Source organism: Chiloscyllium plagiosum, unplaced genomic scaffold (genome assembly GCF_037043375.1).
Source record: "Chiloscyllium plagiosum isolate Xiang-an unplaced genomic scaffold, Cpla_swu_hap1 HiC_scaffold_1, whole genome shotgun sequence".
Lineage (NCBI taxonomy): Eukaryota > Metazoa > Chordata > Chondrichthyes > Orectolobiformes > Hemiscylliidae > Chiloscyllium > Chiloscyllium plagiosum.
In genome coordinates, this window is record NW_028270139.1 from 77,542,625 (window position 1) to 77,558,199 (window position 15,575).

The 15,575-nt window shown below is 43.5% G+C and overlaps 1 protein-coding gene across 1 annotated transcript; it reads right to left on the reverse strand.

Moving 5' to 3' along the window:
* Nucleotides 1-208: 208 nt before the first annotated feature.
* chst14 (carbohydrate (N-acetylgalactosamine 4-0) sulfotransferase 14) lies at nucleotides 209-14,887 on the reverse strand. The gene is made up of 2 exons (XM_043690547.2): nucleotides 14,591-14,887; nucleotides 209-1,923 (listed from the first exon to the last, which is right to left on the reverse strand). Exons 1-2 carry the CDS (start codon nucleotides 14,873-14,875, stop codon nucleotides 1,105-1,107), a joined length of 1,104 nt encoding a protein of 367 aa, XP_043546482.2. The 5' UTR covers nucleotides 14,876-14,887; the 3' UTR covers nucleotides 209-1,104.
* Between the last annotated feature and the right edge of the window lie 688 nt (nucleotides 14,888-15,575).

Consider the following 15,575-nt stretch of genomic DNA (forward strand, 5'->3'; position numbering starts at 1 on the left):
CAACTATGGTCTAATCAAAATTCCTAAAGTTAACATCTCTACTTTTCAATTGTCATTGTAAAAATGAATACCCCCACTTTCTTGGTAGTATTCTGAAAGGATTACAAGAAATGTCTGTAATGAGGAGACCAACATCAAATCATTGTCAAAACAGACATTTTAAAATAGGCATTAAACATATGTAACAAATTGCAACTCACACTTTTAGCAAATAAAAGAAAACAAACTCATTTTAAGTGGTAATATTTTATTTCATTTGTAATATCTTCATAAAAAATAGACCCTTTTAAAAAAACTGAACTATTATCAGCCCAACTTGCTCCCAATACCTTGTATTCCGCTCAACTGATATCAGCTTTTGGAATATATAAATACAACTGATTTTCCACCACCAACCTATAGAAGCTCATTTAAAAAAAGCATATTCTGCTCCACTCAATCTCTTCATTATAGTGGGGAGAATAAACAAAAAGCAACACAGGGCCTGGTCAAATACAGCTAATTCTCGATTGCATTGTTAAGGCTTTTGCTACTGTGGCACAATTAAAAACCAGACTCGAGAATTATCAATGATTCAGGATTTGAGACCTGCTCTTTTTCTTAAATAAGAAAATGAGATTTAAAAGACAGCAAAAGATCTGAATCTGGAAAAATATGTTTACACTCTAGTAAGATTCACTGTGTTGCTATTCTGCTCAGATTTTCTTTGACATGAGATGGAATTGAATGATAAACATCACTAAATTATAATAAGTACTATTCCAATGGTAATCATTAATAAGTGGGCAAGAAACTGCAGAATATTCTACTGATGAAAAAATAGAGGGAAATGTAGTTGAAGCTTAGTGCCAATAATATTGGTCTTGGACAATAATTTAATGTTCACTTCTGAAAACTAACTGATGATGGCTAAACTCAAGATGAGGGAGGGATTAGCGGCAAAGAACCACCATTGCTTTAGGAAGGTAACAATCCTAGTGCTGTACAGGTATATAATGACATCACACAAAAATAATGTTATAACCTTGGTGTAATACTAACAACTCCATATTTACCATTTAGAATATAAATAGAGAAGGGTTTCTACCAACACATCTTGGCCCTTCAATGTCTGCAATATTCACTTGTAACGTTTGGGAGAGGGTATGCATAAAGTGAAAAGTCTAGAATATACTTTGGCAAAAGTTCATTGAGAAGTTCTTGTGGCACTTTACACAGGTAGTAATGTATGGTCTCTTTAGTGATGGGTTTATACCATGCTTGCCTTTGAGGGAATTCCACATGAAGTGGGGCTCCAATACTTCGAAGTACATGGTGCGCATCACTTTGCAATCGTTCATAAGAACCAATGTAGTCATATGTCACAGCACATGGCTGGCATAGATTGTAAACAGGCATCCAATGTTCATTCATTGATTCTACATCTTCATCCACCAAGTACTGAAGAAATTCTGTAAAAGTAACATCATCTCCCCTGGATTGTCCCACGTGTTTTCTATACCTTCTCACTATCTCCATTCCATATCTCCGCTGGTATGCCTCAATTTCCCCAAACTTGTTTTTATAAGCTGACAACAATCGCTCCATTGGGTCTCGAACAAACAAAAATTTATAATAATGTCTCAATCTGTATTTAATTTCACTGTTTTTTAAATCTCCAAGGAAGACCAGGTCATTTTTGTGATCCATTTTTATCTGGACATGGACATTATCCAGCACACCACTCAGAACTTTAATAACACGTTTCCAGTTAGAACATGCAACTTTGGGTACATAACAATACAAGAATCTGTATTTATCATTGACCAGGATGTGTTTCAGTAAATTCCGTCGCTGAGGTGATGTTAAATCAAAAATATTATGCGGCATCGTTTTGGGTTTGCATACATTCTGAATGGTCCTATTCCGAATATCTTGAATAATCTGGAAAAAGACATGGAAAACATGAAAGTAATTAGGAAGATAGAGCATACAAACCTCTGTCAATATCAGTAACTTTTCCAGACAAATGCTAAAACAAAAGTACTAGCGTATGAAAATCTTCTTCAACTATTTAAGGAGTCCGAGTCGAGTGTGTGGTGCTGGAAAAGCACAGCCGGTCAGGCAGCATCTGAGGAACAGGAGAATCGATGTTTCGGGCATAACCCCTTCATCAGGAATGAGGCTTGTGGGCTGGGGTGGGGAGTGGGAAGGTAGCTGAGAGAGTGTGATAGGTAGATGAAGGTGGGGAGTGAAGGTGATAGGTCAAGAAAGGAAGATAGAGCAGATAGCTGGGAAGGAAGAATGGACAAGCCTCATTCCTGATGAAGGGCTTATGCCCAAAACGTCGATTCTCCTGCTCCTCAGATGCTGCCTGACCAGCTGTGCTTTTCCAGCACCACACTCTTGACTCTGAGCTCCAGCGTCTGCGGTTCTCACTTTCTCCTAGTTAAGGAGTCAGCCTTGGCTGAGGGGTACATGTCTCACTTTTAAAAAATTCATTTGTACATTCTGCCCTGGTTTGATCGGCCAAAATGCAACACCTTGCATTGATCTAAATTAATCTCCACCTGCCATTCTTCGGCTCACTGATCCAGTTGAATTAGCATTTGGATACAGAACTGGCTCAATGGTAGAAGACAGAGGGTGGTGGTGGAGGGTTGTTTTCAGACTGGAGGCCTGTGACCAGTGGAGTGCCACAAGGAACGGTGCTGGGTCCACTACTTTTCCTCATTTATATAAATGATTTGGATGTGAGCATAAAAGGTATAGTTAGTAAGTTTGCAGATTATACCAAAATTGAAGGTGTAGTAGACAGCGAAGAAGGTTACCTCAGATTACAACAGGATCTTGGTCAGATGGGCCAATGAGCTGAGGAATGGCAGATGGAGTTTAATTCAGATAAATGCGAGGTGCTGCATTTTGGGAAAGCAAATCTTAGCAGCACTTATACACTTAATGGTAAGGTCCTAGAGAGTGTTGCTGAACAAAGAGACCTTGGTGTGCAGATTCATAGCTCCTTGGAAGTAGAATCACAGATAGATAGGATAGTGAAGAAGGCGTTTGGTATGCTTTCCTTTATTGGTCAGAGTATTGAGTACAGGAGTTGGGAAGTCATGTTTTGGCTGTACAGGACATTGGTTAGGCCACTGTTGGAATATTGCATGCAATTTTGGTCTCCATCCTATCGGAAAGATGTTGTGAAACTTGAAAGGGTTCAGAAAAGATTTACAAAGATGTTGCCGAGTTTGGAGGATTTGAGCTATAGAGGGAGAGGCTGAACAGGCTGGGGATGTTTTCCCTGGAGCGCCGGAGGCTGTCGGGTGACCTTATAGAGGTTTACAAAATTATAAGGGGCATGGATAGGATCAATAGGCAAAGTATTTTCCCTGGGATTGGAGAGCCCAGAATTAGAGGGCATAGGTTTAGAGTGAGAGGGGAAAAATATAAAAGAGACCTAAAGGGCAACTTTCTCAGTGTATGAAATGAGCTGACAGAGGAAGTGGTGGAGGCTGGTACAATTGCAACATTTAAAAATCATCTGGATGGGTATATGAATAGGAAGGGTTTGGAGGGATATGGGCCGGGTGCTGACAGGTGGGACTAGGATATTTGGTCGGCATGAACGATTTGGACCGAAGGGTCTGTTTTCGTGCTGTACATTTCTATGACTCTATCTTGGTACATTCCCAGATAATCTTCTTCACTATCCACAATGTCATCAATCTTGGTGTCATCTGCAAACTTACTAACCATACCTCCAAAATTCTCATCTAAATTATTGATATAAATGACGAATAATAAAGACCCAGCACTGACCCCTGTGGCACACTGATGGTTACAGGCCTCCAGTGTGAAAAACAACACTACCACCACCCTCTGTCTTCTACCAAAAAGCTACTTTTGAATCCAATTGGCTGGCTCTTCCCGAATCTGTGAGATTTAACCCTACTCAACAACCTGCCATGTGGTACCTTCTCAAAAGTCTTGCTAAAGTCCATGCAGGTATCTACTGTACTGTCCTCATCTAAGTTGTTGGTCACTCCTTCAAAAAAAAATCAATTAGCAAGACACGATTATTCATACACATAGCCATGTTGACTATCCCAAATGAGTCCATACCTTCCCAAATTCCTATAGATCCTGTCTCTCAGAATCCCCTATAACAATTCACCCACCGTAGACATTAGGCATACTGGTCTGTAGTTTCCATGCATTTTCCTACAGTGTCGGTTTCCTCTGGGTGCTCCGGTTTCCTCCCACAATCCAAAGGATATGCAGGTCAGGTGAATTGGCCATGCTAAATTGCCCATAGTGTTAGGTGCATTAGTCAGAGCTAAATATAGGGTAGTGGAGTGGGCCTGTGTGGGTTACTCTTTGGAGGGTCAGTGTGGACCTTTTGGGCTGATGGGCCTGCTTCTATACTGTAGGGAATCTGATCTAAAGCCTCTTTTAAATGATGGCACAACATTAGCCAACCTCTAATCTTTGGCCACTTCACCCATGGCTGTCACTTATACAAATATCTCTGCTAGGGGCCGTACAAATTCCTCCCTAGCCTCCCAAAAAGTCCTGGGATATACTTTCAGGTCCCGGGGATTCATCTTAAAGCATTTTAAATGTCTGCAACACTTGTTCAAGGTCAACTCTTTACACTGGAAGACCAACAGGTTTGGCAGACTGAAGAGTTTCTTTCACCCAGATGACAGGTCTTCCAGGCACGGTCAATGTTTGTCTTGGTACGTTCTGGGGAATAGACCATAGAGCACAGATTCCTTCGTCACTGAGTTGCTCGGGGAAAACCTCTACAAAAACCACTACAACTCTCTCCAGACCTTTGCAAAGATACATTCCAGAAGGTGGTGTGTGATGGTGTCTTGCCCTTGCAGTCACTTCAAGGACAGCATGTGGTGGCACAGAGAGGCTGGGCATACATGAAGGATTTGACAAATAGTGCTCTTCACACCATCAGCCAAGCTATGTCTTGTGTTTGCTGGAAAGTTGGAAAAATGCCTCATCACCAGAAATAACTTTGTCAGTCTGCTTCTAAGAGGGAGCAGAATCTCCTTTTCCCTGCAAGGGGTCAAGGACGCTACGTGTTGACCACTTCCTAATGGACTTGTGATCAAAGGTCTATTTTGTTTTACAAATTTTTCCATGAAGGACAGGTGATATAGAAAGGTCCAACTACTTGGAGCGGTCTGCGGTAACAAGGCCATTTTTCGTAATAGTGGCAACAAGTAGAACCTCGATACATGGCATGGCTGCATCAAGCTGTGCCTAGACCAAAGGTGGCCATCAGGAAGAGGGCAGAATTAGGTACATGTTTGACCTCCAGATGAACTGGAAGATGACTCAGGTGACTACAAAGGCACAGGTTCTGGGAATGGGCCAGACCTGCACCATGTACAACAACAGAGTGCCTCACATCTGATTACCATACTTTGCTCTGCAATGGAGAGACAGTGGTGCTCCTATCTGCCAGTGTCTGTCTCACCTGGTCAATTTGCTCCTTCCAAGTTCTTGTGTGTGCCCCAGCTCCTTTGAACCATATTCCCAGAACCTTTGGATAGCTTGTCTGGACTGTGATGGGGATAAAGGATGGGTTGGCGCAGCTCCCAAAGAACATGGCCTCGCTCTTACTTTGGCTCCCTATGCCAAGTTGAACTGGTCACAAACGCTCATGAGTCTGTGCACTGACTGTATATGTGAGCAGAGAACAGTGATGTCATCCACCCACAAGCCTCCATTGTGTGGAATAGACACCCCTTTCAGATCTGTATCCTTCCTGATGAACTCAGCGACTGACTCTATTCAATACACAAACAAGGCAGGTGAGAAAGAGGGCAGTCTTGTCAGACTCCAGACCTGATTGGGAAACTTCAATTCCCAACTGTAGATTCACTAACAATGTTGGTATACAGCAGTCGGATACAATTCAGATTCTCTCCCCAAAGCCCATTTGGACAGTATGTCACTCATGCAGGAGTGTGATATCCTGTGAAAGGCCTTCACCTGGTCCAGGCTGATGAGGCAGATGCCCATCTCCCCTCTCCCACTGTCCTGCAAGTAAGTAATCACATCCATGGAGGACATTCATCCATGAGACATGGATGGCGCAGGCCAGGCCACTATTTGTTGCCCATTCCTAACGCAACAGTTGAGAGTAAACCATATTTGTATAGGTCTGGAGTCACATGTAGGCCAGGCCATGTGAGGATGGCAGATTTCCCCCCCCTAAAAAGGACATTAGTGAAACAGATGGGTTCAAGTCAGAAAGTTCATTCTCTGAGCATCACACAAGCTGCCAATTCAGGATGAGGGAATTCATTCACAGGTCCCTTTAGGTAGGCATAAATCATGACATTATTTGAAAGAGTAGGAGAGTTGTAATGGCACATTGGCCAACATCAATCCTTCAACTAACAGAATCTCACTATTCTTGTACTTTTCAGTTTAGTAACTCAAGAATTATGTCTGTGCAAGTTCTCCTGATTATTTGTATAACTCAGCAGATGATCATGGAAAAATGCCAGCGAGATTGTGGTTTTAAAACAGCAAATCACCTGCCTGTTCTCTTAATCGAAGTCTGTCTAGGTCAACTGGCCAGAAAGTGACACTTCTATTAATAACAGTCTCTTCATTACTTATTTTACATACAATACAGGAATTCAGAATTATCTTGGAGAGGCTACACCATGTCTTTAACTTAGGATTCCTAAACTACGGCTTAGTTGTAAGATAGATTCTCCAGAAGAAAAGGAGGCTTCTCCAGGACTAACTTGAAATCACAGTAAACATCAGAAATGATGATATAGATGGATTTCACAATTTGGACAATGCACTTTAGAAAATACAGATTATTTCATCATATGCAGTGATTAAAAGTTCAACATTTTGAATTTGTAACTTGTATTTTATTTTCTTCTTTTTCATACAGATGGACTCATGATAGGAAATCAGAATGGGGAAATACTCTCTTGGTTATCAGCAGCTGTTCAGTGTATTTCAGCTAGAGTACAGAACACAAAACAGGGAAGTCTGGCGATCGTCACAAGGTCAGGCAGGTCATTGCCATTGAATAGGAATTCCCTGATTGGGGCCGTTAATCTGGTCCAATCAGGGAGTCCTGTTCTTATCTGTCAGCCAGGGGTGTTAGACATATTGTTCACTCAGAGAGCTGGCTCTAAGGCAGCTGGATAAGTGTCAAGGCACATGAATAAATTTGCTCGCAACAGTCATCTTTGAGTTGGGGGGTCAGCATTTCTGGCATCATGCCAGTATTTGAGAAGCTTGACTTGTTTGATCCTGCCAAAGACTGGGCCCAGTATGTGGAAAGAATATTATTTTTTGTGGGCAAATGGCATTGGGGCAGATGAAAAGCAATGAATAATCCTCCTGACAGTTTGGGGAACACCATTTGAGTGAAAGCAATTGCACAGCCTCACTCAAGGTACACCCTGAACAGAGAAACTGCAAGTCAGTCCACAGCAAAATGCCAAAACAAAGCCAAGCCTCAGCCAAACGGTTAAAATTTTCTTCAGCATCCTGGCATTCAGCAAGCTACTGTGGTTGCTACCAGTATGCAGACTCAAGGCAAAGGAGTCCCACTGGACCTAAAAAGTTGATTAAGAGAACTTACAGGCGAGTATCCAAGAAAGCGCATACCTGGGGAGTACACCTACATCTGGTTTGGAACAGTTAAGTCACTTAGCAACATCCAAATCTGAACCAAAATAAACATCTGGTTAAAAGGATCAACCAGTTTTAATGGAGGTCAATACTGGGATGGACATTTCAGTGATTGCAGAACCAGTCTTTAACAAAATTTGCTTTTGACTCTAAACAAGTTTGCATCAGACCTTGGCTACACTAAAGACCCTATACTGAGGCCTTACAGAGATTAAGGATACAATTTCAGTTCCGGTCTCAATGAGAAGCAGCTGCTTCAGTTACCACTGATTATAGTAAAAGGCTTGGGCCTAAGCTTGATGGGGCAAAATAGGTTGAGAAAAGATTCACCTAGATTGGCTCAGTGTTTCGAAATTAGAAAATTATTGTCTGCTAATTAAATACCCAAACTTTTTCAGGAAAGTCTGGAGATTAACAAAAGGAGCCAAGGCCACCTTGCTTATTGACCAGAAAGCAATTCCAGATTTTGCAAGGTATATATGCTCAGGCATGTGTAACAGCATCGGGAATTCCAATACAAGACACAAGACTCCACTAAGGCAGACAGACTTCAGGGGACGTTTGGTATTGGAACCATGGGAACAGCCCCAAATGGGTGAGTGACATGGTTGACACGAAGTCAGGTCCAGTGATGTATAAAGACGGTCCTCAACAAGCACGTGGACAATACAAAAGCTGCAAACTTGCAAACAGTGCTGATTCCTTGACAGCCTTTCTGACTGTTCCGGGACCCGTGGGTTCTGCCTCTCTGTCAAGCTTCGAAGATACATGGCGGATGTTGCAACCTCAACGCCTTTGCCATCTGAAGTGAATTAATTTCTTCTGAGACACTCCAGACACAAGAGGCCTATATCAGAGACAGAGTTGGAGGAGCTTAACCCAGTGCTAAAATGCTCCAGAAAAGGCTACATGATCCCTTTGTATTCTTAGATAACTTTCTTCACTAGCGACTATCCCAGCAATTTTGGTGTCATCCGTACCCTTACATTCTCATCCAAATCGTTCGTAACAAACATGGACCCAGCACTGATCCCTGCAGAACACCACTGGTCACAGGCCTCCAGTCTGAAAAACAACCCTCCACCACCCTGTCTCCTACTGTCTAGCCAGTTTTGTATCCAATTGGCAAGCTCTCCCTGAATCCCATGCGATCTAACATTACTAATTAGTCTATACTGAGAACCTTGTCAAAGGTTTTCCTAACTTCAGTGTAGATATCTATTTCCCTACCCTCAAATCTTTTTGGTTAAGTTCTCAAAAAAACACAATAAAGTTTGAAAGACACAATTACTCACTCAAAAAATATTTCTACCATTACTGAATATTTCATCCTGTATGCCCCTCAGTGGCCCTATCTTTATATTTCTTTTGTTGTTTCCCTTCACATTGCTAAATGATTTTTCACTTTCTTAATTTTCCATAGTTATTCTGCCAGCTTCTTCTTTGTTTTCTTAAGTCATCGTATGCCTTGTTCTTTGATTTCAGTTAGGGCAAGCAGTAGTCTGGTGATATTGTCACTGGGCTCATGTCTGGATAGGTATATGAATAGGCAGGGTTAAGAGGGATATCGGCCAAGTGCTGGCAAATGGGATTAGATTAGGTTAGGATATCTGGTTGGCATGGATGAGTTGGACCGAAGGCATACATCTCTATGACTTGTGACGCAGAGACCCAATTTGGAGACACAAATTCAAATTCTATTGCTACATAGTCTGGAATTTGGTGACCACAAAACCACTGACAATTGTAGTAAATTGTTAATGTCCTTTTAGGGAAAGAAATCTATCATCTAATCTGGCCAATATGCAATGTGGCTGACTCTTAATGGCCCAGCGTTTGTTTACAGCTGTTACAAAATCTGATGAAACAGATTAAACTGAACAGACAAAACACAGGAAATAACCATCAATATATACAGGCCTGTTGACCCTGCAAAGTCCTCCTTATAAACATCTGGTACCTTGTACCAAAATTGCAAAGGCTATCCACACATTAGTCAAGCAACAACCTGAAAATCATACCGTACCCAGGATGGAGGTATCTGGGATATTGTATGTTCTGTACCACTTCCAGTTGAGGTTCCCATCATCCTTCAGTTAATTTGATACACTCCACATGATACCATGAAATAGCTGAAGGCAATGAAACAGAAAAGGCTACGGGCCCTGACAAGATTTCAGCAAAAGTACAGAAGACTCGTGCTCCAGAGCTAGCTATGCCCTTAGCCAAGCTGTTCCAGTACAGTTACAACACTGGCAGTTGTCCAACAATATGTAAACTTGCCCTGGTATGTCCTGTACACAAACAACAGGACAAATTCAATACAGTCAATTACCACGCCATCAGTCTACTCTCAATAATAAGTTAAGTTAATTAATGGAAGCTGTCGTCAACAGTGCTATCAAGCAGCACTTACTCAAAACTACTCAGCTCCTGACCTCTTGGCAGCCTTGGTCCCAACATTGGCAAAAGGGCAGTACTCAAGAGATTAGGATGATTGCCCTTCACTCCATGGCGGCCTTTAACTGAATACATATCAAGAAACCCTAGCAAAATTAGAGTCAATGGGAAATCAGCGAGAAAATCCTGTGGGTGGAGTCATATAACAAAGGATGAGATGGTTAATGATCCTAGCCACTGAACATCATTGAAGGAGTTTCTCAGGGGAGGTTCTAGGCCCAAACCACCTTGAGCTTTCATCAAAGGCCCTTCTTCCATCAGAAGGACAGAAATGAACATATTTGCTGATGATTGTTGCTGAACATTGTGCAATCTCAACTCCTTAGAAACTGAAGTGCATGTCCAAATGCACGATATTCAATCTTGAACAATATTCAATCTTGAGTTGATTAATGGCAAGTGACATTCATACCAGTGTCAGATTAATCAGAAATTGCATTAGACCGACAACTAAACGCTGTGGCTACAAGAATAGATTTACAGGCTTAGAATTTAGGTTTTTAAAAAGTGTTGAATGGTTAGAAGAAATAGCAGAGTTAGATCTGCTGTAGGGAGCTCACAAGGTGTTGCCCAGTATTGACGCCATCTTGAATCCAAATTATTCAAGTACTCCTGTCTACAAATTGGAAAACTAGATCACCATGCCATGTTCCTTCTCCCAGCTTACAAGTTGAAACAGGAAGATCCTTCACAGAAAGAAATACAATGCTAGTCCAAGGCAGCAGAACATAGAACATAGAACAATACAGCACAGAACAGGCCCTTCGGCCCACGATGTTGTGCCGAACATTTGTCCGAGCTTAAGCACCTATTCATGTACCTATCCAATTGCCGCTTAAAGGTCACCAATGATTCTGACTCTGCCACTCCCACAGGCAGCGCATTCCATGTCCCCACCACTCTCTGGGTAAAGAACTTACCCCTGACATCCCCCCTATACCTTCCACCCTTCACCTTAAATTTATGCCCCCTTTTAACACTCTATTGTACCCGGGGAAAAAGTCTCTGACTGTCTACTCTATCTATTCCCCTGATCATCTTATACACCTCTATCAAGTCACCCCTCATCCTTCTCCTTTCCAATGAGAAAAGGCTTAGCACGCTCAACCTATCCTCGTACGACCTATTTTCCATTCCAGGCAACATCCTGGTAAATCTCCTCTGCACCCGCTCCAAAGCTTCCACATCTTTCCTAAAATGAGGCGACCAGAACTGTACACAGTACTCCAAATGTGGCCTTATCAAGGTCCTATACAGCTGCAACATCAACTCACGACTCTTGAATTCAATCCCTCTGCTAATGAACGCTAATACACCATAGGCCTTCTTACAAGCTCTATCCACCTGAGTGGCAACTTTCAAAGATCTATGAACGTAGACCCCAAGATCCCTCTGCTCCTCCACCTTACTAAGAACTCTACCGTTAACCCTGTATTCCGCATTCTTATTTGTCCTTCCAAAATGGACAACCTCACACTTAACAGGGTTGAACTCCATCTGCCACTCCTCAGCCCAGCTCTGCATCATATCTAAGTCCCCTTGCAGCCGACAATAGCCCTCCTCACTATCCACAACTCCACCAATCTTCGTATCGTCTGCAGAAGAGCATCTCTAGGACTGCATGGAATCAGTGGACTTAACTGTATTCAAATACTCAGCAAAAAAACTTAGATAGGTACACAATTACCATGACAGAATTCATTAGCAAATGCTTGGAGCACTGTGTGCCAAGGAAGTCAACCCAGGTTTTCTCCAACCGGAAACCTTGATGAACTGGGAAATCCACTCCCTACTGAAGACCAGGTGTGCGGCATTGGTGTCAGATGATACACACCGAGACGGAAAATCCAGATATGACCTCCGCAAAGCCAGAGATGCCAAGAGGCAGTACCAAACCAAGTCAGAGGCCCATACGACCTCCCACTGCCTGTGACAAGGCCTAAACAACAATGAGATACAAATTGCAGCAGAACAAAATAGCAGACAAAGACATACCTCTCCCTGATGTGCTCAATGGTTTCTATGTTCGGTTTGTGCAGTGTGGTGTCATCTGCTTTGACAGCCCTGGATGCCCCTGTTCCTTCCATCACCTTTGCAGCCATCAGATCCGTCTTCCTGAGTCAACCCAAGGAAAGTGACGGGCCTGGATGGTGTCCCCGGCCAAACACTTAGATCCTGTGCAGATCAGTTGGCGGAGGTATTCAATGACATCTTCAACCTCTTCCTCCAAGCCGAAGTCTCCACCTTCTTCAGGAAGACCACCACCATCCCAGTACCAAAGAAAACACATGCAATGTGCCTTAATGACTACTACTTAGTGGCTCTGATCTCCATAATCATGAAGTGCTTCACGAGGTGGGTCATGGCCCACATCAACTCTAGTTTACGAGCCTACCTCAGTCCCTTGCAATTTGCCTCCTGACATAACATGTTCAGAGCAGACAACGAAGACACCTCTGCAACCGGGTCCTCAGCTTCCTGACCAGTAGACTGCAATCAGTGAAGACACATGAAGGCACAACAACACCCCCTCTTCCTCAGGCAGCTCAGAAATTTTGGCATATCCACAAGGATCTTCACCAACTTTTACAGATGCACCACAAAAAGCATACTGTCCAAGAGTATGATAGCCTGGTACGGCAACTGCTCTGCCCAGTAATGTAAGAAACTGCAGACGGTTGTGTGCACAACCCAAATCATCATGGAATCTAACCTTCCAACCATGGACTCCATTCACGCTTGTCATTGCCGTGGAAAGGCTGCCAACATCAAAGACCCCTCCCATTCCAGTAATGCTCTCTTCTAACCTCTTCTGTCAGGCAGAAGGTACAGAAGCTTGAACACACGCACCAGCTGGTCCAATAACAGCTTTTTCCCTACCTTTAGTAGACTGATGAATGGACTCTCTAACTTCAAATAATGTTTATCTTGTTAATGTTGATCTTGCCTCACGCACATCCAATGTGGTGTAAACTATCTGCCTCACTCTGTCCAATTTTTTTCCACCCAATGATCTGTACAACCTTGCTTACTCCGATTTGCCTGTACAGCTCGCAAGCAAGCTTTTCACTGTACAGTAGCGCCTCGACTTACGAACTTAATCTGTTCCGGGACCCGGTTCGCGAACCAAAAAGGTTGCGAACTGAATCAATTTTTCCCATTGTTCGGATATTTCTGGAGTCTTTTCTCTTTTTTGTCTCTTAGAGGTTGGTGATGCCACAAGAAAACAATCCAGAGAAACTTGTTTTTTTCTTTGTTGCAGAATTTTCTGAAAATGGGACATCATATTGTCATTTAAAATGTTCACGCGGGGCTCGAGAGCTTTTGTGTTCAAAGCGTGCTTGGCAAAGCAGAACAATGAAACCACGTGGTCGCACACAGGCTTTTTGCATTCGCACCTTCGCTTGTACCTTGAATTTCGTACGTACGTTGAAGCACAATTTTACATACAATCCTGTTCGTAAACCGATTTGTTCGCGAACAGGGTCGTTCGTATGTTGAGGCACTACTGTACTTCAGTACACATGACAATAAACCAAATCAATCAACCAGTCCACCACTGATAAGATATGAGACAGGTACAAGTCAATAATGTGATGAAACCTTTTCAATTGCCTGGATTATTGACACTTGAACAATACTCAAGAAGCTCAATATCATCCAGGACAAAATAGCCCACTTGATTGGAAACAAACATTCACTCCCTCTACCACTGATGCTGACCAGCTAATAAAATCAGAAAATCACTTACACTCCTTGAAGAACATCTTCCAAATGCATGATGTCTACCTATAGGAGGTCAAGGGCTGTAAAGACATGCAACCACCACCATTTGTTAGTTTTCCTCCTAGTCACTCACCATGCTGACTTATAAATATATCACTGCTCCATCAAAGTTATTGAGTTAAAATCCTAGAATTTCCTTCCTTATAGCCATGTGGATCTACCTACAACACATGGAATGCAGTGGTTCAAGAAAGGAGCTCACTACCAACCTCAAATGGGCAGCTAGGGAGGGGCAGTAAATACCACCCAGCCAGTGACACCTATATTGCATGAACAAACCACATACAAAAACAAATTCCTTATATTACTCATTCACGTGTCAACATTGTTTCTGCTTTGTAGCAGGGTACATTGTAGAGGAGCTCGACTGATCCAATACTGACTCTTACCTGGTGACAATACAACCCGTCATCGTTACTCCCACAGTCACAAAGATGTGCAGCTCAGGTGAGTTGGCCATGCTAAACCGTCCATAGTGTTAGGTGCATTAGTCAGGGGGAAATGGGTCTGGGTGGGTTACTCTTCGGAGGGACGGTGTGGACTGGTTGGGCCGAAGGGCCTGTTTCCACACTGTCGGGAATCTAAAACCAATAACAGTGGTTTAACTAGTATAACCAGTGGTAACTAGTGGTTAGCAGTCACTGGTCACATTAAGGGCCGATGCCGTTCTCACCTGGTACTCGGGGTCCTCGTCCCATTTCCACTTGTCCCCGATGCCGGCAGCAGCTTGAACTCCTCGCCGCCCCCCTGGTCCCCCATCACCGCCGTCGTCGTCGCCGCCGCCACCGGCCGGGCCCCGGGCTCCGTACGAGCGGCCGCTCAGAGTGTCCACCTCGGCCAGCATACCCTTCTGGATCATCAGCAGCAGCCCACCCGACGCCACGATCACACCGAACGTCAACATAGTCGGCAGCAGCACCGCTCTCCGAACGGCCCGAGCCAGCGTCAGGCCGCCCATGGCCCCGGCTCCGCTCACACCGGCACAGCCCGCCCCTCCCCCCGGCCCGGTACGGACCACCCCAATCCCCGGCTCCAACCCCACCTCCGGCCACAACACACATGCGCAGCGCCGCCCGCTCGGCACGCTGGGATTTGTAGTTTCCTTGCTGACACATCAAACCCTCCACTGCGCATGCGCCGGAATTCGTCCGCGCCTGGGGAGACCGAATTTCCCGTCTCCAGATAAGTTACCGATGCAGAGTTTCTTAGTCTCGCTAATTCTGGTTGAAACCATTCTTGGAGATCTGATCATATTACCTACATTGCAACACTTCTGCAAAAATTGTAGCCCATTGAATATTCAACAGCAGGGTTCATAAAGGAATAGTCGTAGATTTAATGCATTCAGATTTCAAACAGGCGCTTGATAATATGCAGCATGAAACATTGATCCACCAAAAGGGTATGACATCTTGGTGTAGATAGAAGATTGGCTAACTTAGAAACAAGCTGAACAAAATTCGATGAGTCCAAAATTCAGATTCTTGCCAGCAGGATAAAGTTTTGCGATCTCTGAATTCAAAAGGTGAGTTGAAACTCCCGACTGCAGGTCCCAGATAAAAAACATTAATTCGGTCTTTCTCTCTCCACAGATGCTACCAGACCTGCTCCATATTTTCTGTGTTTGTTCCTAATTTCAGGTGCCACGAAGTTTATCT

What these genes read in the sequence shown, in the direction of transcription:
- chst14 (XM_043690547.2), bottom strand. Translation starts at nt 14,875, where the DNA reads ATGGGCGGCCTGACGCTGGCTCGGGCCGTTCGGAGAGCGGTGCTGCTG. An exon ending in ACGAGGACCCCGAGTACCAG is followed by an intron (nt 1,924 to 14,590) that starts GTGAGAACGGCA and finishes GTCTTTTTCCAG; the next exon opens with ATTATTCAAGATATTCGGAA.